Below are 23,458 nucleotides of genomic sequence, written 5' to 3' on the forward strand. Positions count from 1 at the left end.
GCCCATCCTCATCCCCCGGCCCATCCTCATCCCCCGGCCCATCCTCACCCTCCACTTTCACGGACTGGTTGTCTCGGACCACCTCAGCTCTGAAAAGGTTTCTTGCACTTCTTCAGTCGCTTCAAAGAGCAACTGTTCTCTGCATAGGGAAACTTTGGTGTTTAGATACTTCTTTTTAATTGGTGTCTTTGCTTGTGATATTTTGAGGTACAGAATGTTTGGGTTTGGTGCAGGGGTTCCTGCGAAGCTTCCTCAGCGGGAGGGTTGGGGTTTGGACACAGCGAGTCAGTTCCGACTGACAGAGCTGGAATTGGGCTTTGCTTTGCTCACAGCTTGGAAAGAGCTGCAAACAGGAAGGGCAAACCATGAACGTTCTGGGTTTTTTCCTTTCAGTAGCTTAACAGGGGAGATAATATTTCTTAAAATAGTTGTTTGACTTGAAAACACCTGTCTGCCTTCGGAGTATTGTATTGGCACTCTGTAATTTTTTGTTGCTGTTGTAATTCTCTCTGAGTAGTTGTGTTGCTTCACGTAAAGAGACATCAGACTATCTGAAGAGTTGAGGAAAGCGGCTGTTCAGTTGACGGTGCCTGTGTGCTGTGAAATGTTTCATTGTGGTGATTTGTGTCATTGCTTTTTTTCATGCTGAAATGGTGTGTCAGTGATTCTCCCTGGTGTAGCAGATCCTCGGATCTGAAAGGATTTTAATGTGGGAATTTGTGAGACTTTCAGGAAGTAATGGATGAAGCTTGGAGAAACAGAAAATGGTGCATTAGCAAAGCTCTGTGCCTTTAATGAGAAGTTATCCAAAACCAGGCAAGTTAAAGGGAAGTTCCAGATGGAGCTCTCTTGCTTTTGTGGTCTCTGCAACTTTCTGAATTCACAGAAGTGATGTATTTCACGAGTATGAAATGCTGTCTGATTATTCTGACATCATTATCACGTTGCTATAGTGACTTCATTGCGCTGGGAATGCCGTGTTCACATCCGGTTGCTATGGAAAAAATCAGTGTCATAAATAAAAACATTTAATGTTCTGTTCATCCCTGTGGCAGGAAAAAAGGCATCGATTTATCGACGTGAGTGAGGACTGACAGCATATACCAACAGAAGTTCTTAGTGCCAAGTTATAAACTGGGAAATTGTTACTTGCCGTTCTCGGCAGATTGTCCCTTGCCTCTCTCTGTTGTGGCAGGTAGCAGAAGTTGTGAAATCCTGCTTTTGGAATGGAGGGTGACAGAGCGTCTGTCGTTCTTCAAGGTGGAGTCGTCAGGAAGCGCTGTGCTCGCACCGCTTCTAAAAATAATCTGTTTTCGTGCGCAGTGCTTGCGACTCAGTGTTTGTGTTCCTCAGATCCTCCTCAGGGAGCTGAGCTGTCCCCCTTAAAAGCAGATCCTGCTCACAGCCCGTGTGTGGGGGTGCCCAGGAGGCTGTAGGGCTCTGACGAGGGGACCCCGGCGGTGCGAAGGAAGCCTCGGTGCCATCCGGGCCCGGCGGTGCCACAGCCGGGCTGTCACCCCTAGGGCTGCCAGGGAGCTGAGCGCTGGCTGCCATCACATGTCCTGGCTCTGGCGTGGCTGCTTTTAGGGTAAGTAGCTTTGCTGAAGGTTTTGAGAGGATCTCCCTGCCAAACGGGCTGAATTACTTGCACAGCCTAAGTCCAGTGACAGGTTAATGCTTTTATTTGGAGACTCATGTTTACACAGAGCATCGAAACAGTTTATATTTGAAATCATAAGGTGCAAATATACAGACATAGGTTATTAGTGATACATTTCGTGGCTGCTCAGCCAGTCTGAGGACTGTTCTTAAAAAAACTGAAAGTAATTAAATAGCAAGAGTGTAACATGTGGATGTACTTGAACATAGAAGTTTTAATTGTATATTGAATCATCGTCCTGGGCATAAACAACTCCAAGCATTTGTTTGTACTTTATATTGCAGGGCTTTTTCTTGTACCCTGCACGTGCACAGTGCACTTGGTGGCACTTGGAACTTGTGCTCAGTGTTTAGAGAACAGATTGCTTCTGTGCAACTCTGCAGACTTAAAAAAAAACATCTTCAAGAGGAATCCTAATACTCTGACAACAGGAACATGTTATCTGTTTTCCTAGAGAAAACAAAGTGAATCTTTTGAACATATGTAAGCTCAAATCTTTAGGCTTTATATTCAGAATGTTTTTTATGTGTAGCTGTTTGAAGTTCAGGATTATCCTTGATCCAGTGTTAGTTTCAACCTTGCTGAAATCAGCTCAGCTGGCTCTGGCTGTGGATCCTGATCAAAACTTTCGGGTTTTAGGGTAATATGGGAGACTTCCTATTTTATCACTTTCTTTTAATTTCTGATGGGCCACATTAATGTTGAACGTCAATCATTTCTTATAACTTTGTGTATTTAATTCTGCAGAAGCAGATGCAAGAGAGACACTGCTTTTAAAACTTGGTGAAGTCCTAGGGTTGTATTTGGATTTTCTGGCCTTGATTTGGGGCATGTTGGGTTATTTTTTGAAGATGAGGTAGTGAGGATGGCGGTTAAAGTAAAGCCTCAATTCATTTTATGTTGAGCTCTGAAGTAGTTACTGATTTGCTTTTACTCTTTTATTTAATAGTGGATGGGAAATTAAACAGAATTTTAATGGAAATGTCTTCTGAAAGGGGTGCTCCTAAATTCCAGGGTCAGATTTTCCTGTAGGCATTTGTGTTGGCACTTTAGGAAAGTTGCTGCTGCTGGAAACATGACACCTAATGGCAGAGATAAGTAAGAATGTCCCAAAGTTTTCTGAAAGAACTGTTCATCTTGCTGAGCTCTCTTACTTGGTCCAGCCTATCTTGTTCAGATGCTAAAACTTGTGTGAGGTGTAAACAGTCCCTCTCCATCCTTCCCGTCAGCTCCCTGCAGGTGCTGGGAGGTAGAATCAAGTTCAGTACATTTCAGTTAATAAAAATGGTGAAATAGAGCATGAAGTTGTGAAGATGAGTTTATGCCAATCCTCCCAATACAGGTGATGGATGGCAGTGGTCAGGCCAGGAGGAGAGGCCCAGTTTTTGTGGGTAAGACATTTCCCAGAGTGGTTGGTTTCTGCAGTACTGGGATACTCAGCCCCTGCAGCTGCGCTGTGAGGTGAGTAAGGCAAGTCAGAGATTGAACTCCTTTGCTTTCCCATTGGTGAGCTTTTACTGTTGAGCATTCAGGAACTCTTGGAAGCAAGAACCCAGTAGAGTCCGACTGATACAGTTTTAGTGTCTCCAGCACGAATATTAGAGTGAAAAAGCCATCTGTGTTGGTTAAGTGAAGAACTGTTGAACTGTTGAACCTGAGGAGAAAGGATTAAAGTAGGCGTGAGGAAGATACACTTTTATTGTGCCAGTACCACTGCTGATGGAGGGAGGGAGTTGAGAAGAGAACAAGAAACTGCAGTTCCTGACACATCTGAGCTAGGGCAGCATCCTTCAGCCTTGTGCTTGCCTGTGACAACTGGGAAGAATGTGACCTGTGGCCTATTCTGGCTGCCAGAATAATACCAAAGAGGTGACATTTGGTCTCTGTCCTCAGAGGTAGCAGGTTGTTATTTGCAAGAACCAGCCTGCATTTATGGGAGCTCCATTGAGCTGCCTTTCTGTTGCAACAAATTGAGGGTCTCCCCTGGTTGTTTTTCAGCTGGCTGTGCTTGTTGCTGGTGACTGTTGACATCCTCTGTGAGCTGGTTTGACATGTCTGACTGAAACCCTTCAGAGCTAAATGGCTCATTATTAGAAGCTTCCTGTTATTTCCTGTGATAGCATAATTTTGTTAATTAATGCCTGTTTTATGAGCTCCCCTCTGAAGAAAAAGGGACCCAGTGACAGCAGAGCATCAGTCAGGACACACCTGGGCCAGGTTTTTACACTGAAGCACTTTGTGCTGCACCTCTGCTGCCATTTCACTCCCAGGTTTGCTATGAAACAAGTTTTGATCTGCAAAGGGACAGGAACTGGTTACTGAGAGATCACTTCTTCCCTTGCAAATACTGCAATAATTAAGGTTGTCTAAAGTAATCCATTTAACGAAATTAAAATGAGGAGGCTGTGGGAAGAAGGGTGGTGCTCAAGGAGGAGCCACTGAGTGTTACATTCCTAATCAGAAATGCTGTGCTTAAACTTAAATTGCATTCCAGTGCTGTGGGAAGATCCTTTGGGGCGTGTGTGGGAAGAAATGGGGCACCAGAACCCATCCGTAATGTGGATCTCCAGTCATTCTGGGGTCTGTAACTTTTCTGTTGGCAGGCTGCACTCAAAGCCCTGTAGCAGGCAGCACACCTGGGTGAAGGTGGGCTCAGAACTGCCTGATTCTGTTCCTCCTGTGGCAGCAGTACCCAGGGCAGGGCTGGGGCTCTTTCTCACCGTGTCAGCTTCTGGAGCAGGTCGGGTGGCTCTGCTGAACCCCGACGTGGCCACATAAAGACGGTGTTTTGATGTTTTGATGTGTGTTCTGCTCCCTGCTGCGAGTGCTCCAGCAGGTATGGGGTGCTGGGAGTTGGGAAATACCTGCTCTACCTGAACAGGCACTTCCTCACTGCAGCTGCAGTGGCTTGACCTGAACCCAGGTAAAGGCACGGATTGGATTTTTTTTGGTTGAGAAATCCAGATGCTGACAAAAGCAGACTTGGTATGTTTTGAAAACTGCTGGTTGCTTTCTTTTGATAACAAAATCATCTGTCTGAGGGGGAAGTCTTACCCTGCACAGGGCTTTTATACCAGGGAAGAAGCAGGTAACAGGACAAACAGCCAAAGAGGAATCTCCAGGGCTGCTCACAGCCCATGGCTGCAGGTGGTTGTCTTGGCTTTTTCACCTGTTTGACTTTGTTTAACTTAAAATGTGGGGAGCCAGGCAATGGCAGTCCTGTTGAGCAGGTGGCCCGAGGCATTGTGGTTTGTCATTTATTTTGAATATTGATAAGATGGAAAATACTTAAATCCATCTGGGGCACTGAAGCGAGAGGTCTGGATGTGCCCACAGCAGTGGCTGTGTTAGGGCTGAAACAAATCTTTATTCATCACTTCAGTGAGGCAAAATACGCTGAGAAATATGCTCGATGTAACGAGCAGGATGAGCATTTCTGTAATGGGTGATTGTTGCTTTGTCAAAACCCCTGCTTTTTGGGAATGTACTGCAACTAGTAGTGTGTTTGTCAAGGGGCTGTATTGCATAACTGCTGCTTGCTGGAGCATTGCAGGAAAACAGACACTTGCATTTCACTTGTCAGGGGCTACAACTGCAGACTCAAGGCTGGCTGGAATGTTTTTAGTTGAAATATTTGTTGGATTCAATGATGTTGTGTTCTGCAGTGTTCTAATACTGAAAAAATGCGAACTTGTCATGTTTAAATCAGGGTATTGCGTGTGAACTCAGGGCAGTGCAATCTGCTCGTGATGGATCTGAGCATCTCTGGCTGCAGCTGGGGCTGTGACTGCTCCCTGCCGCTGGAAGGAAGGCTGCTGTAGGTTTTTGTCCAAGTGAAGAATCTGTTTGGAATCAGGCATTTCTCACATTTTTAGTTGGAAATAGACCCTTAATCTGGAAAGCACGGAGGAGGTGGGAGGAGCAGTTCAGCTGGATGTATTGGTTGCAGTGCCTTTTATGTTGTATTTTTATGTAATATTCTTTTCTCTCATGCAAATAAACTTGAAGTTGTAGGGAGGGGCAGCTGAGAAGAGGAAAACTTTCATTACGGACAGCTGACATGCAGAATAATATCTTTTTATATGCCACTCACCACGTGATAGTTAAAAGTAACTCATAGTTCACTGGGCAAAGCTATTTCTGGCGCAATTCTCCTTTTTTTGTGTAACAGTCTCATTCCAGCACATCTTGTTTTACCCTGAGATTTGATGTGTTTGTTAGTCCTGTGCTGAGTAACAGTTACTGGGTATCAGGCCTGAAGAACAAAAATCTTGATGGATTTATGAAGTAAATAAGGGTGAAGATAAATTTAGGCAATTGTTGCTTTCTGCTGTAGATTGTAACAGTAATTGTAGCTGAAAATAACATTAAAGATACCGACTGAAGTGGTTCCAGACAGCCTTTCTCATGAAATATTTATGCATTTAGGGCTTTTAACTCATCAGATCACTTATGAAGTTGTGGAGATTACAATATTATTATGGCTTTGCCTTGTTTTGTGAATACACTGCATTGGCATATTGATCACTAGAATGCAGTCAAAGCTTTTTCAGGAATCCCATTTGAAATGATCAAACACATATTGTAATGCTCCAGGGCACCTTCCTCGGTGGTGTGATTCTGAGAAAGTGGGTCTTGTCCTTTATTCTGTAATTTTCAGTATTTGCAGCCTCTGTTAAATGAACTGTTTGCCCAAATCCTGGTCATAAACACAGTATCGAGTCCAAATCCATTTAGCACAAAAGCAAACTTGAGCTGGGTGCTGGGGTGGCTTAGCAGGTGTCAGAAGAATGAAGTTGTGTCTGCAGAGCTGGGATGCTGTAAGTTCTTTCATTGTCCTTTTCATGCCAAGGTCACGTCCGCTGCATCTCTATGGGCAGAAGTTGAAATATATTCAGGAACTTTCTTTGAACCAGTGATGGTAGAACTGTGCTGAGGGCACAGGTTTGGCTGATGCTGTATTTGCAGATTTACTCTAGAAAAAACAGATGACTGGGAGTTTTAACTTTGGTGGGAAGGTGTCCTCACCATGGGGAAAGCACAGAAATTGTGGGAGATGGCAATTAACACCCCAGTGAAGTGTGGTGTGTTCTCAGGTCCTGCTCAGAGTGCAGAACCGGCTGTCCCCAGGCCATGTGTTTGACAAATTTACATACTAATATGGGAGAGATGATTTTTTTCCTTTTGCCCTATGCCTTATCATTTCAAAGACACATTCTAAAAATAAGACTTTTTTTGTTCCCGTTTGAATAGTGTTGATGAGGTGGAGGGGAAGGACTGGCTGATGCCAGTGCTGCTCATGGGTAGGATGTGTCCTCCCTTCCGTGTGAGTCAAACACAGCCCCTCTTCTGGGAGCAGGACTCCAGCTGCCCCTGGGCTTGGGGGTTGTTGCTGTTTAAAGGCAGCTGTATAATTGTCTATTTTGGTTGTAATCAAGCTTGACCTATAAATACTGAAATGGCTCATATAAAAATGATTAAACTATCAGAGCTGTTTCCTTTAATGTCACCTTTTATTCACTCTAAAGGAAATTCCAGGATGAATTGTCAAAGGAGTTTTGCCCTTTTAAGCAGGTTCAGGAGGATTAAAAAACTTCAGAGAAGCCCCAGTGCAGAGTCCAGGTCTGGCAGTGGTTTGGTTAAAACCCCCCTGGCCTCAAAGCTCTCACTCCAGCACTGAAGTGTTAATAACTATTTGAATATTCCTTCAGTCAAAACCTTCACACAGAAGAAAGTTTCATTTTCGCTGTAGAAGAAAATTCAGTTTCCACCCCCACTCTGCCCCAAGGTTCCAGGAAGCAGCATTAAGGGGCTGAGCTAAATACTGAAGGATTAAGCACCACATTAAATAACTTCATTTCTTTACAAAACATAATGAAACTGTTACTTTCCCCTCTATTTGAAGTTAATTCTGTGCACTTACTGCTATTCAGGTACCTATCAAGCCTTAAAATCTGCCGTGAAAAGCATTCAGGAGGTGCAGTCCTACTTGGCAGTGCTAAAACACATCCGTTGTTAGCTGTGTTTAAGTCCTCATTACATGGATACTCATTGCTGTAGGGGGTTTATTTAAACTGATAAACAAATGTAGTATTAATAAATGGCCATATGGTCAGTGGGGCTTTTCATTCTGAAAATCGTTGTTAAAAGAGGCGTTTAATGAGCGGCAGTTGCGTGGGAACGGGGTGGGGGGGGTTTGGTTGCTTGTGGCTGCCACACACCAGGCAAGTGAAAATCTCTGGGCTGCACATGCAAAGCTGACCTTTAGAATGGGCTGCACGGGCAGATCCAGTGTATAAACACACACACACACTGATTATTGCAGCTGTGCCAGGGAGATTTAAAGAATCTCAATATTTTCTGGAATTTGTGAGTTAGCCCGGTCTCCTGTAGGGCTGGGAAGTGCCCCATGTTTAGGGGCTTGGTATTAGTCTTAGGATTTATCGCTGGTGGGTGTAAATCATAGAATCATGGAATGGTTTGGGTTGGAAGGGATCTTAAAGCTCATCCAGTGCCACCCCCTGCCATGGGCAGGGACATCTGCCGCTGTCCCTGGGTGCTCCAGCCTGGCCTTGAACACTTCCAGGGATGGCGCAGCCACAGCTTCTCTGTGCCAGGGACTCACTACCCTTTAAGTAAAGACTTTCCTCCCAATATCTAATCTTAACCTACCCAATGTCAGTTTGAAATACATGGGAAGACCAGTTTAAACCTCTCCAATTTTAATGAGAAGTTTCAAAGAACCCCTAGTGGGCTGGAAGCTTCTCCTCTCCATTAAATTTTTTATGCTGGAGACCAAATAGGGTCAAACTGGGCTTTATGACCAATGTCTGGTCACTGCTGCTGCAGAAATGAAATAATTAACGTGCAAGCTGAAATTGCAGTGACAATCCATCTACCTCATGTCACTTATTTACTCTTAATTATATAAACCAGGAAGAATAGTGGCGAATGTTGCCAAGCTACTATCAGCACAACAAATTATTCCTACCAAGTAGAATGGAGTTGGTCTTTTGCTATGATTGAGCCTCCTCGGGTCTGTCTGGAATTTAATCTGTTTTATAAAAGGTCAGGATATTTCTTTCCACTAAAGGAAATGGAGAGGAATAAAAAACTTTATAGGGCTTAAAAATCAGTGGCAAGCTGGGGATGTGGTAGACAGCAGATGGAGGAGGTCCCCTAAGTGGCTGCTGCGTCTAATGGTGATGCCCGTAAACGTTTACATGTTTGGCTGATGAGGAAGGGGGAAAGGAAGTATTTTTTTCATTTTTTCTTCCAAAAAAAGCTGTGGAGAACTCCTGTGAATGGTGTAAACCCCTCTGCTGAACTACTCCAGTAGGGCTAGATGGGAAAAGGAGACATGGCGAATGCGGCCGTGGTGTTGCTTGGGAGGACCTGTGACCTCACAATCCTTCCTATCAAGCTACTTCAGATATTTGTAACTGAGAAAAGTGTGTTTTGCCCTGGATGTGCTGAGCTGAGGTGGCTGTGTCCTGTTTGCAGCTCGGTGCTCGTCAGTATTAATTTGCAGAGTGCCACAGTCCGTCCGGAGGGGAGGCTGCCAACTCCAGCCACTGACGTAGCGCTTTGTTCTAATTTGGGGATGCAGTTTGTGTTGGTCTTTGAGTTGTGCTGCTGGCTTCCTTTCCCCTGCCTTTGTCTGGCTGGCACATGTCCCTAGCAACTTTCTGCAAGTGCAGACCAATAGGACAAAAAATAAATTAGCCGTTTCAGCATGGCAGGCTTTAGCTGCCCAGAGCCCTTGTTCCTTGCCTGGAGAGCTTCTACAGCAAAGCAGTTTCCAATGAATAATTAGGCAGTCACTTCCATAGAAGTTAAGATTATGTTATTTGATTCCAGGTTCAGAGTGAAGCTGATTGCACAAAAGATTACAGGCTGAGGAGGATCAATCCCAGAGTGTTTGTGCACAAAATGACTATTTCCAATGACAGAATTATTGCTGTTTTCCAAGAAGTTTGTTTCTCTGCCTTGTTTGTGTGGGCTGCAGTTAATTTGCTCAAAGCTCCAGCTCAGCACAACACTGGAGTCGGAAGGGCTCTGTTGCTGGAGGACTTTACTCTTCGCCCAGGCTTTTATGGCCTTGGCCCTTGCTCAGGAACCTCCCAACGCACCGTGGAGGATGCAGAGTGATTGAGAAAGTGGTCATTGGGATGTGAATGCTGGGCCTTGAGTTTTTGGGAATAGATGCAAGATTTGACGGCTGCTCTCTTGCCTTTCCTGATAGAACTCTTCAGATAACACCTCTGGCCGGTGTCGTTGTTCTCCTGTGTTCTCAAATACCTGGTTGCTTATTTGGCTTGTCACCAGCTCTGTTTTCTGTGTGTGCTTCTTGCTGTGTCTTTTTGGGGTTATTTGTTATGCAAAAAACAAAAGGAAAATATATTTAGACTTAAGTTGCTGATGACTTGGACAAGGGTCAGTGTGCATGTTCCAGCATCAGGAATGCACCATAGTGGGGTCATGACTCACCCTACAACACGCTTGTGCATAGCTAATTACACATTTGTTGCCTTGACGGGTATTTGATTTGATGCTGAAAGCAGTCAGTGGAAATGGTAATGATTTTACTGTTAAAATCACAAAACTGAGGCTGAGATTCCTGGCACAAATTATGAAATGTTACCTCTTACGTAATGTTAATATGTAAAACACACTTTGGTGTCAGGTACCGCAGTGATAACGAGTAAGAAAGTAAATGCAGAGTCTGTGAACGGAAGCTTGTCAAACTAATTTTGAAGTCACATTGAAGTCCTGCTTTCTGCTTAGTTTGGTCTTTTAGTCTTTTGTTTTTCTCTTCCCTCTCATTTTTCTGGTGTTGTTGGCCTCAGGAAAGGTGGAGGAGGTTTTCCCTGCACCCTAGAGCCAAGGAGTTTGACAGCCTTGGGGAAGGGGCTTGGCAAGTGAATCCATGGCAGTGATTTTTATTAATTAAATAAACTCCTTGTTAACTAACAGGGTGATCTATGACAGTGTTTGTCTTGCTGCTGTTTAGGGGTGGTATCTGCTAATGAACTGTGGGATTCCCAGACAAACCCCCTTTCATTTGGGATGCACATCCCTGTTCCCGGCACGGCTCGTGTGTAACCATTGCGTAGTTGATGACAGTTTTGATGAGCATTAGGGGAGTATTTCATGTGCTTTCGACTTCATTGAATAATTTAATATCTCAGAACATGGTGTAGAACAAATTAGGGAGCAGGTGCTGAGTGGAGCTGTCGTTGGGCAGTGCCGGGAACGGCGGCTGGGCTGATTCAAGCCAAGGAGAGATCCTTGGTCTGGTGTTTCCAGCCTTCACTGCTGTATCATTCTCTCTGTTTGTTTGGATTTTTTTTTTATTGTGGAGGGAATCTGTCAGTTTAAGTGTGGTTTTGATCACTGTAAATCTTCCCCTTGCAGAAGTGCTGGGTTTGGGTTTGTTTTGCCAACATGGCTCTGAGTAATGGAGGGATTTTGGTAGAGTGTTGAGCAATGTTTAGTTGACACTTTTAAAAAAAGAAAATCCACCCCTTTCCATGGCCTAGTTTATAGTAACTGAAAAAAACTGGCACGGAGAACATTTACAAGTTGAAAATTAAACAGGTTTGTTTATAGTAGCCACGATTCAGTATTTAACTGCCAGGATAAAAATAACCAGGACGTGTGGCTGCAACATCCCAAGAATCTGCCTCTCATTTGGGAAATGGGAAGGGCATGGCCACAGGAGTGGCACAGCCAGCCTGGAGTGGAGGTGCTGGAGTTCACAGAGACATCTGTGCTTCTCTCCCAAATGTGCACAGTGCTGACGGCACTTTTCCCTTGGAAACGTTCAATATTCCGGTTTCCTCTGGTGAAAATCAGAAAAAGGGAGGTGTGAGTGATGAGCAAGCAAGGAGTTATTCCCTTTTTTCTTCCTTGAAGCCAGGTGAGTGGTCCTTGCTCCCCGCCTCTCTCTCCTCTCTGCCGGGGACATCTTTCTCTATCCCAGTGCACCTTTCTGGGGAAGAGCAGAGAGCAAATTCCCCTCAGGCTCACAGTGCACGTGGGTGTAGAAGCTGCACCTTGAGAGGCCGTCTCACATTGTCTCTAGGAACTGATGCTGTGGTTTCTGTGCTGCTCCCTTCCGTGCCTCACTTCTTTCTGTTCCTTTTCTCTCACCCTCATTTAAACTCGGGCTGTGCTTTTTGAGTGCAAGTGCAGCCAGCGCTGCCATCTGCGGTGCTGGAGCTGGGACTGGCAGCACCTTCACAAAAAATCATGGAATCATGGAATGGTTTGAATGGGAAGGGGCCCTAAAGCCCATCCAGTGCCACCCCTGCCATGGCAGGGACACCTCCCACTGTCCCAGGCTGCTCCCAGCCCCAATGTCCAGCCTGGCCTTGGGCACTGCCAGGGATCCAGGGGCAGCCCCAGCTGCTCTGGGCACCCTGTGCCAGGGCCTGCCCACCCTCATGGGGAAGGATTCCTTCCCAATATCCCATCTAACCCTGCCCTCTAGTCTTGCTTTCTCTTATACTTGGAAAAATAATTGACAAGGATTATGAGAGTTTCATTATCTGTTTCTAAACAATTTTGATTTCTGTGACTGCAGAGCTGCTAAAAAGAATTATTTTCAAAAAACCAGCATACTAAGTTTTCATTTAAACTTCCTATGATTCCAGAGGAACAGTTGATTCTTTTTTTATCCCTTGAAAAGAAAGGATAAAGTGCTGAACCTATAAATGAGAGGACCCTTTGCCTGTCATAGCAGCAGGGTGTAGCCAATGCTGTGATAACTGTCTGAAGTATCAGTACTGCTGCTGTTCAGTGTTACTGAACAAAGGATTGGGATACTGGAAGTGTTACCACCTTCTAAAACTCTTGCACAAGGAGCCAGCAGGTTCCTGGGGTGGGGGATGGTGCTGCTGGAATTGTTCTGCTCTTGAGGACTGTCACAGAATCCCAGAATGGTTTGGGTTGGATGGGACCTTAAAGCTCATCTCATTCCACCCCCTGCCACAAACCTGATGGATTCCGTAAAATAATTGTGCTTTGGAGGTGTTGCATTGGATTTTACCATGGCAGTGCTGATTGGGAGCAGATAAGCGATGGTTTTCCCCCTGTAACATCATCGAGACATTGGGCTGTTCTTTCTCCTGTCTTTCTGGTAGTACTTCCTGTACTAAGTTTTCATCTTCTAAAATTAGTTGTGAACTTGATGCGACTTCAGACATGGTTAGTTTGACTTGACTTTGTCTTTTGTAAGTGAAGTCTTCCTTGGAGTATTCTAGGGAGGAGAAGTCCACAGGAGGAGGGTGGTTTGGCTTAAGCACTGCAGAGATGCTTTGCAAATGCTGACACTTGAAAAATGATTAACTTCTTTTAATTCTTCTTTTTTCAGTTCCTTGTGGGGAGCCTGGAAGAACCTTCAGTAGAGCTGCTAACACTGATGAGAGATCTTTTATGCCAAGGTAAGAGTTTTTTAGTGTTCTCATTATATTTTAAATGAAATTTCTGTGAACACTGGAGTGGATAATTGATAAGTGAGGTTCTTGCACTCACTGTATTTCAGTGCTGTGTTTGCTTATTTTGGTTTATGCTTCCCTCTCCCCACCGCCCAAATAATAAACTTCTTGATGAGCTGCTGAAACTTTTGTAACAGAAGCAGCTCGTTTTTGCATCAGGTTTCTGTCCTGCAGGGCCTCAGCCCTGGTCCCCACCACCTCCCCCAGCCTCTGCCCCGCTTCTTCCGCTGCTTGGGAAACACCCTGAAAGTTTTGCTTCTTCCTGCTGTGATTCAGCTCCTGGGTTGCAGGAGGGTGAAGGATGATTTGTGCAGTTTGGGGAGTGCACGAGGGCTTGGCTGAACAAAGGTGCAGGTGAGTGGGAGCCACGTTTCAGGTCCAAGCTTCAGCTGTGTTTGCACTCACCCCCTGCTCCTTCGCAGGGATCCTCTGCCTGCCCTGCCTTTCGCTTGGATATTGACACAAAAATCCTGCAGCTTTTCTCACCTCTCCATCTGTTCCCAGGGTAGAGCCCTTCACTTTTCTGTCAGAAAGGAGCTGAGCAGCTTGGGGCTGATGCTGTGAATACATGAATGTTCATTTCTGTCTCTTCCTGGGCAGTGTTGGTGACAGCAGCAACAGAGAAGAGATGCTCCTGTTAAAGATACAGAACAGAGATGAATTCTGATGTATCAGGTGTTTGATGGTGTAGAAGCAAAGTTTTTCATGATTACAGAAGAAAGACCCCTCTGCCTGATTACTCTGTAGGTGATGGAGGTGGTTTGGAGAGTGATGAAATGGGCAGAGGGAGCTGCAGCTCAGGGCAGTGCTGGGGGTGTGACACGTGCTCTGTGCCCCAGGCTTGTCCTGCTCTGGCTCGGTGGCTGTGCCTGGGAAAAGGGAGCCAGGAGCAAGGAGACACACTCAGCTTTTGCTTTGTTTTTGCACCACAGCATTCAGAACTAATGTGGCCAGTTTCACAGCATTTACAGTTAATTTTTTTTTTACTTCTTAGCAATCATACTCTTCTCTTGACTCTAAAGGAACACTTAACACTCACAATTTAATTCCATTTTGAAATGGAGCTGTTGCTTCACAGCATGTGACTCTACTACAGAGAGCTCTGGATGGAAATGAATGCTGCTGTGTCTGACTGTATTTAGGTGGGCTTCAACAGTTGCCAAATGAAAAGTTGGCTGGGATGCAGCATAGTAATTTCTTGAGCACTCTATTCATGTTGTATAAACAGATAACATTAACATACTTGTGAAAGAGCTACAAGATAATTAAGGCATGTGGGGTTTACAGTAATAAGGCTCGTGCCTTTCAGGATCTTGGTTTCCTGTTGCACCTGAAAAAAAAATTAGCAAATACTGTAGAGAAGAAATGAGAAGTTAGTCTTGTACTGCTCCCAGCCTAAACTTTCCCACAAGTATTTTCTACTATAAATAAGAAGTGAAATAGTTCACAGCTAAATTTAACCCTTAGCTTGATTGCTTTCTGGGTTTTCTTCGGTGGGACTGACTGTGGGGCTGTAGGAAAATGAAGACAAACTGGATCAATAAGTTGCATTTATGCTTTATAAAAAATGCATCACCTTTTAATTCCTAGGGATTATCAAGGGGAAAATAATTGTTAATTGGAATTCCCCTCTCCTTCCCATTAAAAATCATGATTTTTGAAAGAAAGGAAGTGAATGTTACTTCTCAGGGAAATGTTCAAGCAGAAGAGCTTACAGTTCCCAGAATTTAGCCAAAACTGTTGTCAATGTCCTGGTGTGCACAGACATTGCCTGCTCTGCTTTGAGACAGTTTCTGGAAAACCCCTTTCAGTTTGACTTGATTTCACAATTTGCAGTTAGGCAACTGCAGCTCACATGGGCTTCAAGAGTTGAAGAAAAATCTCCTCCAGGTGCTTAAAACGGTGGGCTGCACTGACAGCTTGAGCCTTACTCCCTCTCCAGGGCTTGGATGAGGGAAGGGCAGCTTGGCCATGTGACTGCAGAGAGCCTCAACACAGGCAAGTCCTTTATTTCTGTTATTCTGCCTTCAGAATGAGCTTAAAGTCCTGCTGAACTGAACACAGAAATTTGTGTCTCTCTCCAGCTGCACGTGGGATTTTAAAATTTTTGTTTAAACCCGTACTTGTGTGACATTCAGCCCATGAAACAGGCTGTGGCTGACGGTGAGGGCTAAGGGAGGATATTTGGGGAGGGTCTCCAGCTCCCTGTTGAGCAGCAGGTCCCAGTTCAGCTCTGACTGGTGATGGGTGAGCAGCAGCACAGGGGATTCCTCCTCTTGATTCTGTTTTACATCTTCCCCTTGGGAGCTGAAATGACAGAAGAGAACCTGTCCCGATTTAATGATTACATAAACTTGAGACATGGATTGTCAGGGAGTTGACCACATTGCAAAGCTAAAAATACAACCCCTGTTCTTCACAGGCTTGTTCACGGCAGTCGACAAGGTGATACATGTCTCTGTCAAACTCCTTGGAAGACGTTTTTCTTTTTAAAGGCTGTAGCCAGTGAACCCATAAATATCCTGTGCAACGTTAGTTTGAGATGCCTTAGAGGAGGGGAGCCTGCCCAGGCTCCCAGCACTCGAGTGTGTGCAGCCTTACTTGGGAAGGAAGCGCTGTCCGTGGGGAAGGGGGGATTCGTGCTGAGCTCATTGTTTGCTGCAGCTCCGCCAGCGGGACAGCCCAGCCTGGCTTCTAATGTAAACAGAGAGTAAAGTGTTTATCACCAGCTTTGTCATTTGCCTTATTTGTCAGGGAATCTCGAGGAGAATGAGAAGTTTTCTGGTGCTGCGTAGTGACCTGCGGGAGTTGCAAGATTTCCATAAAAAGGCAGAGTCTGTGCTGGGCGAGCAGAGAGCTCTGCCTTGGCAGCCGTGTGCTGGGCCTGACCTTTTCCAGGGAGAGAACACTGACCTAAATCCCTCCCTGCTGGGGGTGGAGGGGAGAAGGAAAGCTCTCCACTTGCATCTTTCTGATCTAATTTTCTTGTCCCATACTCTGGTTTGTGCCATGAAATGCTGAGGAAGCAGGGGGCAGGCGGTGACAGCTCGTGGTGCCCGGCACAGCTGGGACAGGCTCCGTGTTTGTCCCATGGTGTGTCCATCCTCTTCCTGTCCGAGCACTGCCAGGCAGAGGGATCCAGCTTTGGCAAACTCCTGTAACCTGGGGCTGTCGGAGTGGCCTTCCCCACTTGAGCGTCCAGGTGGAAAAACGAAACCCAGAGCTGTTAATAAAGACATTCTCGTTCTCAAGAGGATTGGGTGAGGGGGGAGTGTTGCTGCTTTCAGGATGCATTGTCACAGTTCTGTGTTTTAACTGCTGCCTTTTCTCCTGCCTTGCAGGTCGCTCTCTGAACAGACCACACCATGCGTGAGTACAAGCTGGTGGTCCTTGGTTCAGGAGGTGTGGGCAAGTCCGCTCTGGTGAGTTTGGGGAAGCAGCTCTGAAGCCCATACACAGCCCTGTCTCACTGCAGAGCAGGTTACTGAGGCTTTGGGGTATTTGTGTGACTTTTGATACGTGCCAGGACTTCCACGTAGCCACTGTGACGCTGCTGAGAGAGCTGTGGAGGGATGTCATGGTTTTGGAGAGGTGATTAGTTGCTGATAATTAGCATTTCATGTTTGCTTCCTGCATGGGTGTTGTATTGTACATGGCTGGAGTGAGTATCAAAAGCCCAACCAGCCTGCTACAGCAAGAGAAGTCTGGCTGGAATCAATCACAGGATTAAGGGGGTTCAGCCTTGCACACCTCGAAGGCTGCGTGTTTTCCATCCCGAGTGAGCACCTGGGCTCAAAACACCAGGACTGAGAATCCTTCTGCAGCCTGTGCAGAGCAGAGGGAGGAGCAGATTGATGACACTTTGCACTCCTTAAGTGCCTGTCTTGTTCCCAAGGAGAGGTTTGCATAGCAGGGTTGATAGCAAAGCATTGTGAGAGGGACTTGTGTCACCCATTTATCACTCACCAGTCAAGCAGCTCTCTCCAACAGAAAGGCAAAGAACTGGTCAAGTGTGAAGTTATCTACAACAAGGAACTGCAGTGTTCCTTGTCACAGACATGATAATGGCTGAGCAGCCTTTCATGTCCTGCTCCATTGTTCATTCTGCTGGTACAACCAGGTAAGAGTCTTGGTAAATCACCTGCGGGATCCAGGTGAACAGGAGGAGAGATTATTCAATTATGTATCAAATTTGATGCACTCTTTCAGCAATCCCATCCTAATCTTTACAAGATGTTTACAAGGTGTACTTTTTTACAAGCTCTGTTCTTCCACAGCAGTGTAAGCAATCTGTATTACTTTTTCCTCCAGCACTTCCTCGATTATCTTAATTTTCTTGTGTAACACTGAAAGACTCACTAGGTGAAACAGGGCACTTAGTAGTATGCTGTAAATAAAAATTACTCAGCGTCTGACATAGTTGAATTTCCTTCTTTGTGATGTGAAGTCTGAGTCAGCACCACCACTGACCTTTTTAACAGCTGAAATGCAAATACTCAAATAGTCTAGTAAACAAAAGTTAAATTCTTTCTGACAGGCTGGGTGCTAAGTCAGCATATTTGGTAATTCATATGCAGCATAGATCCATTATGTTTGTAAGAGCACACAGTAAGTGCCAATTAGCAGCTAAGAGTGGATAATATTTAGCTTTCAAAGAGTCTGTGTACTTATTTACAAGCATTAGCAAGGAGAGGCTACAAGGTGGGATTTAAAATAATATGGGGATCACTTTAAATTTCATTCTTCCAACTGTATAAACTGACCTGTGCAACAAAGAGCCTGGTGTTCATCTGCAGCTCTGTTTCCATTCGAGTGCAGATGACAATCTGGGGTTGTTTCACTGCAGATCCTCCTGTTGTTTTAACTCTTCTGTGCCAATACAGTGCTGATGGTGCTTCTGGTAACAGTGAGGGAGTAGCAGAAAACCTTCACAGTTAGAAAGCCACCGTTGTTTAGCAACTTTTGTTTCCTGTACAGCAGTTTTATCCCTTTTCTGAGGCTAAAAATCTTCTGGAGTGGCAGGGGGGGACACTGTTTACAAGGGTGTCCAGTGGTGCAGAGTCTTACATAGAACTGGAAACTAAAGTTGGGCTGCACAACCAAAACAAAGAGAAACTTCTAAAAGTCTTGGATCTACTTAACCCAAAACCACCCCCAGATTTGTAGCTTCTCCCTTGGCCTGTATTTTTATTTATGATAGGTGAAAAGAAAGCCCATCAGAGATTGAGTATGACGTGTCAGGAGTGGTTTGTCAGATTCTCACACTCAGGGCCGGCTCACAGAGTTCCCCAAACAGAGCGGGACAGATGTGACAGTGCTCATGTGTGAGCCTCTGGCAAAGAGCTGCCTCCTCCTCTGCCTTCTCTGGACCTCTTTGGGGAGCAGCTGTGCTAGCCTGGCCATGCCGAAATACACAGAAACAATCCTAAAACACAATCTGTAACCTACAGCTCTGGCTGCTGGGTTCGTTGTTGATTATCCACGTTCATAGGGGTGTCTTACTGTAAGGATTTTGCTGAGATCTGTTACCTCAGGCAGACTGGGACAACTGTTTAGTGTGAGAAGAAAATGTTGGAGAAGCAGAGACTTCGTTCATTAGAGTGTAAAATACATTTATTTAGCGATATATAATGATTTTGAAATGAGGTAGTTGTGGCTTCTCAGACTTCCCTCACAAATTTGCAGTATTTATGTATAAAACTTGTGAAAGGTTCAGTTGGCAAAAGGTATCTGGTGTGTTTGTTGATTTTCAAGAGACAAAATTCTGTGCTGGGATCTCAGCTGCACAAACAAACACCACCGTGTTTTACAGATATCACCCAAATCTTCAGACGCTCCTGTGCTGTTTTACTGCAAGTTATTGTGGGTGAAAAGGAAAAAGGAGCTTTGCCTCCCAGAGAAGGAAAACTCTGTCCTGGCAGAAGCCAGGGCACGGAGCTGGGCTGTCCAGGGACGGTCACATCCATGTGACAGCTCGGTGGGAAATGCTGAGTAGATTTGTTCTGCATAATTACAGGGAAGAAAGAGTTTCCCTGTGAATGGAGTGAGGGCTCCTCCTTCAGTGGTTTGTGCACAGGGAGTGTCTGGAGGCTCTCCAGGCTGCACTTGCTGCTCTGCCTGTCCCTGGGTGTGCAGTCCAGGGCAGCTCCGCGGTGACTCTGGGCTGATTTGGACTGAAATGTGCATTTTCCACAGTGCACAGGTTGCCAGTGGTTCTGCTGAAATTTCAAGGCTTCCATATTTGGCGATTTTTATCCTAAAGTCACAGGCAGTGGAGTAAAGGCATTTTTGAGGATATCCTCTTTTCTGAGAAAAGCAAGCAAACAGTTGACGTGCAAAACAGTTTTGAAAACATGCTTGAATAAAGGGATTTTAACAGAAAATACACGATTTTTTTTTTTCAAAATTGTAATTTTTATGTCTTTTTCTCTGGTCATCACTATTGACTTTTAGCAGCAGAGCAGTTTTACTGTTGTTACTTTTTCCTAAAGAGCTTCTTGGTGAATGTTTCTGGTTGTGTTCAGCTCACTTAGGTTTTTTCTTCTTTCCTTCCTCCCCAGACTGTACAGTTCGTTCAGGGAATTTTTGTTGAAAAATATGATCCAACAATAGAAGATTCATACAGAAAGGTAAAACACCATTGTTTTTATTTCTTTCAAGTGCCACAGAGAATATGAAATTCTTGGGAGCTGTTTTGGATGCAGGGCTGGAATTGCTGAGCAGGAGTCTGTGTAGGATCCCTGAGCTGTTACATAATTCCAGCCACAGAGCTGCTTTCTTCCCTGGATGGATGTCAAGTGACCCATTGTTTCACGGATTAGCATAAATGTCACCAGCATTAAAGGCACCCAAACATACACTAAAAACTTGTGACATTTGTGCCTGTGATAAGTAAATGTAAATTGTGGTGTGAGTTCTGCTGTTAAATTTACTTGAATTTCCTGGAATTACCCTCATTAGATCTGAGACATTTCTCAGTGAGTGGAAGATTTGCAACGTCTTACTGTGAGGATCCTGAAATATTTTGCATTTTCTTCTCTTCCTTATTCCCTTCTCCCCCAGCAGCAAAGAAAAATTAAAGTTTTAAGGTGCTTTGATTTGTAAGAGTGGATTAAGTCGAGATATTTACAATCTCACTTAAGTTGAGAGTTTACAGTGAGCTACTCATTTAAGGCTTGCTAATGAAGGGAGTCCTGGAGCATGTGAGCTGACCCAAATGCCTGGCTTGGGGCATAATTAATCCTCTAACAGCAGTGCTGCTCAGCCCTGGGGAAGTGCAGGTGCCTGCTCTGCTAAGAGCCCTTTGTGGCAGAAGTACAAACTGAGCTGAGATCCCTCTTGCCTGTCCCATTTCAGACAATTTTTGAACAGTTTGTTCCCTTTTTTCCCCAGCAAGTGGAAGTAGACTGTCAACAGTGTATGCTGGAGATCCTCGACACAGCAGGGACAGTAAGTGGCATTTCTTTGTCTCATTGCTGGGGAGTTTCTTTGTTAAGAATGATAATCCTGCCCAAGCGAAAGCAATAAATCAGCTGCAGTAAGGTAAATGGAAGGATTTTGTTAAATAACCCAAACCCAGTGTGGTGAGTGCCAGTGGCCTGGTGAGCTCTGTCCCCAGCTGGTGCCCCAGTGCTGGGACACACAGGTTGGTGCCTCCTGTGCCACTGCCCTTCCCTCTGCCATCCCCCATATCAACATTCTGGTCCGGGAGCATTTTAAACATTAATTTTGCAAGTGGCCAGAATACAAGGACACAGCTTGCAGCCAGTGCCAGGCACAGGGGGTGCTTCCCAGCGAGTCACATCAGCCTGTGGTGGGGAGATTTCCTCAGCAGACCTTGCACCTGCCAAGGAACCCTCCCTCGCATGGTGGCACCTCCCTGGCACTGCCCCGTGCTGCTGGGGAGGCTCTTGTTGTCCCTCACAGCTGGGGTGACTCCCCTGGCCGTGCCAGTGTCACCTGCAGCTGGCAGAGCCCTGTCCCCGAGCAGACAAACCCTGTGGGGGCTGGCAGCCCATCCCAGGGCAGGTGGTGCTCCCTGGAAGTTGATTTGAGAAAGCGTTGACAATTCTCAACAGCAGAAGCAGAAGTGGTTGTGTGGGCATGGTAAAAGTCCTTTCCCTGGTGGGACAGAGGCAGCTCCAAGCTGGCATTGTCCAGCCTGCTCTGGCATTTCAGTCTGTCTGCAGAAATGTTTTTATTGCTGCTCTTCATCTTTTCCCCGTTTTTTCAAGAAGCCCTTTTCTCTATTAAGGAAAAAAAAAAAACCCCAAAGGGAAAGAGCGTGTTAATGCTTTTATTCAATTTCCATGCTTCAGTGGGTTTCTGTGAGGGGTAAATATGTAAATCCATGCTGTGTGGCTCTGTATTCTTGTCTCCAGTAGAATAAAAGTATTCCTTTGTAACTATTCATTAGCTGCATTCACCAGCTAATTACTTTAAAAAATATTTGATTGCAGGAGCAATTCACAGCCATGAGGGATCTCTACATGAAGAATGGGCAGGGGTTTGCACTAGTATATTCTATAACAGCACAGTCCACGTTTAACGACCTACAGGACCTGCGGGAACAGATTTTACGGGTTAAGGACACTGAAGATGTGAGTAGAATGTGTTGGTTTTATTTCTGCAAATGATTAGAAAGTGTTTGCTCTCAAATTCCTGTGTGTTTACATACAAAATTTCTTTCAAAGAATATTCTTGGTTAGTGTTGAGTAAGTTTCCAGAGCCTTGTAGTTTCCAGTGTTGTTGTTTGAGGCCCAGCACCTGCTAAGGGGCATCACAAAACCAGATTTTCCCAAGTCCTGGAAGCCACAGTCTTTTGAAGTGGTGGGAGTTGATTGAAAACAACATCACTTATTTTTTGTGCCTTAAACTCCTTTCCAGGATTTGCATTTTCTTCTTCCTCTGTGCTATAGCTGTGCTTTATTTCCTTCAGATTTAGGGAAAAATAACTCAACAGTAATGATGTTCTCGGTAGCTCTGCAGCTGTCTTGCACTGACAGGGGCTATTCCAAATGTGAGAAGGGAAAGTTGAGGTTCCAAGCTGTCACGTTTCCCAGGGGTCAGCTGGGAATTCTCTGGAGCCCTGGAGCAGCTTCTCAACTCTCGGTCACTTGGCAAAATCTGTCACCCAAGGAGGTCACACAGTTGCGTGAACTAAACCATTAAGGGTCTGATAGAGCCTTGGGTTGTTGTTTTGGTTGTTTAAAACTCTTTAAAATCAGGAAAAGTCATCTGTGGGGAGTTTGCTGTTTGACAGAAGGTGGGACAGGCTGGGGCCGAGGGTGGCTGCTTCCCTTGGAGCATCATCTGTGTGCTGCTTACCTGCTTGGAATGGCTCTGGGCCCCTCCTTGGTTTAACAAGCTGAGCTTCTATTTATGCAAAACTGCTTTTCCTTGAGGCAGGGATTATGCTGGGGTAAATCCCTGCTGACAGGATCCTGTGCTGGCTGCACTGGGAGCTGGGCTGCGCTCACAGGGGGAATTTGCACCCTAAGCTGGGCAGGTTCATCCCACAACAGACACTGCTGCTTCCCTTTGGACTGCAGGGATCTGATTGCATTGTTAAAATGCATTTATTTGCTTTGTGTGCTACTTGTTGAATCCAAGCTTGAGAACCTTTTGAATGTTTAAGCTGCATTTTGCTGACTTAGGAAATGTCTCCCCCCTGTTTGTCATATCAGAATGTGTCTTAAAGTCCCAATACATAAATCATTAAATTATATGTGTCTGGAAGAGTTTAAATTCCAATCTTCTACACCTAACAGGAAATTATCAGAGGCTCACCAAACTCCATTTTTGGATAAACCATTAACACCTTTTGAAATAACCTTACACAGAGTTTCATGTCTTTTCAAACGTGTACTGCTTACTCATCTCAGTATCACTTTTTGCCCTACTATTTCACGTCTTTAGTTTTTTGCTGAGCACGTTCAAAACACATTTTCATGTTTCAGTATGAGAAAATTAACTATCTAGAAAACCGTAAAGAACAGGATTAAGCTGATAGAGTTGTAAATGTCCTGTAGATCTCTGATTTCAAATGAACTTTTTTTGCATTTGCTTCATCTGTACTGACTTAAGGTTTCTGATGAAATAAGTAAAATTTATGTCTCAAAAATAAGAATATGATCACTTTCTAATGGGTATGGCTGGGAGTTTTAAAGATAGAAATTAATCTTGACTGTAGTTGTGTCAGGAAGAGACTACAAATATTAACACTGAAGTAGATTGAAAACACACAGTGTGTTGTAAATTACCAAAGGAAGCGGATAGTGATTTATTTTCCAGCTGG

General features: G+C 44.9%; 1 protein-coding gene across 1 annotated transcript in view; it reads left to right on the forward strand.

Annotated features, from left to right (window-relative positions):
- Nucleotides 1–23,458, forward strand: part of RAP1A (RAP1A, member of RAS oncogene family) — a 30,525-nt gene that overhangs the window by 512 nt on the left and 6,555 nt on the right. The window contains exons 2-6 of the mRNA XM_042013361.1: nt 13,038–13,107; nt 16,503–16,583; nt 19,722–19,790; nt 20,554–20,610; nt 21,621–21,761. Coding sequence (XP_041869295.1) covers nt 16,527–16,583; nt 19,722–19,790; nt 20,554–20,610; nt 21,621–21,761 — 324 coding nt within the window. The 5' untranslated portion in view covers nt 13,038–13,107; nt 16,503–16,526. The remainder of the gene's footprint in view (nt 1–13,037; nt 13,108–16,502; nt 16,584–19,721; nt 19,791–20,553; nt 20,611–21,620; nt 21,762–23,458) is intronic.

Source organism: Corvus kubaryi, unplaced genomic scaffold, assembly GCF_017639235.1.
Source record: "Corvus kubaryi isolate FWS band 111438036 unplaced genomic scaffold, C.kubaryi_AGA036_p1.0 split1-37355, whole genome shotgun sequence".
NCBI lineage: Eukaryota > Metazoa > Chordata > Aves > Passeriformes > Corvidae > Corvus > Corvus kubaryi.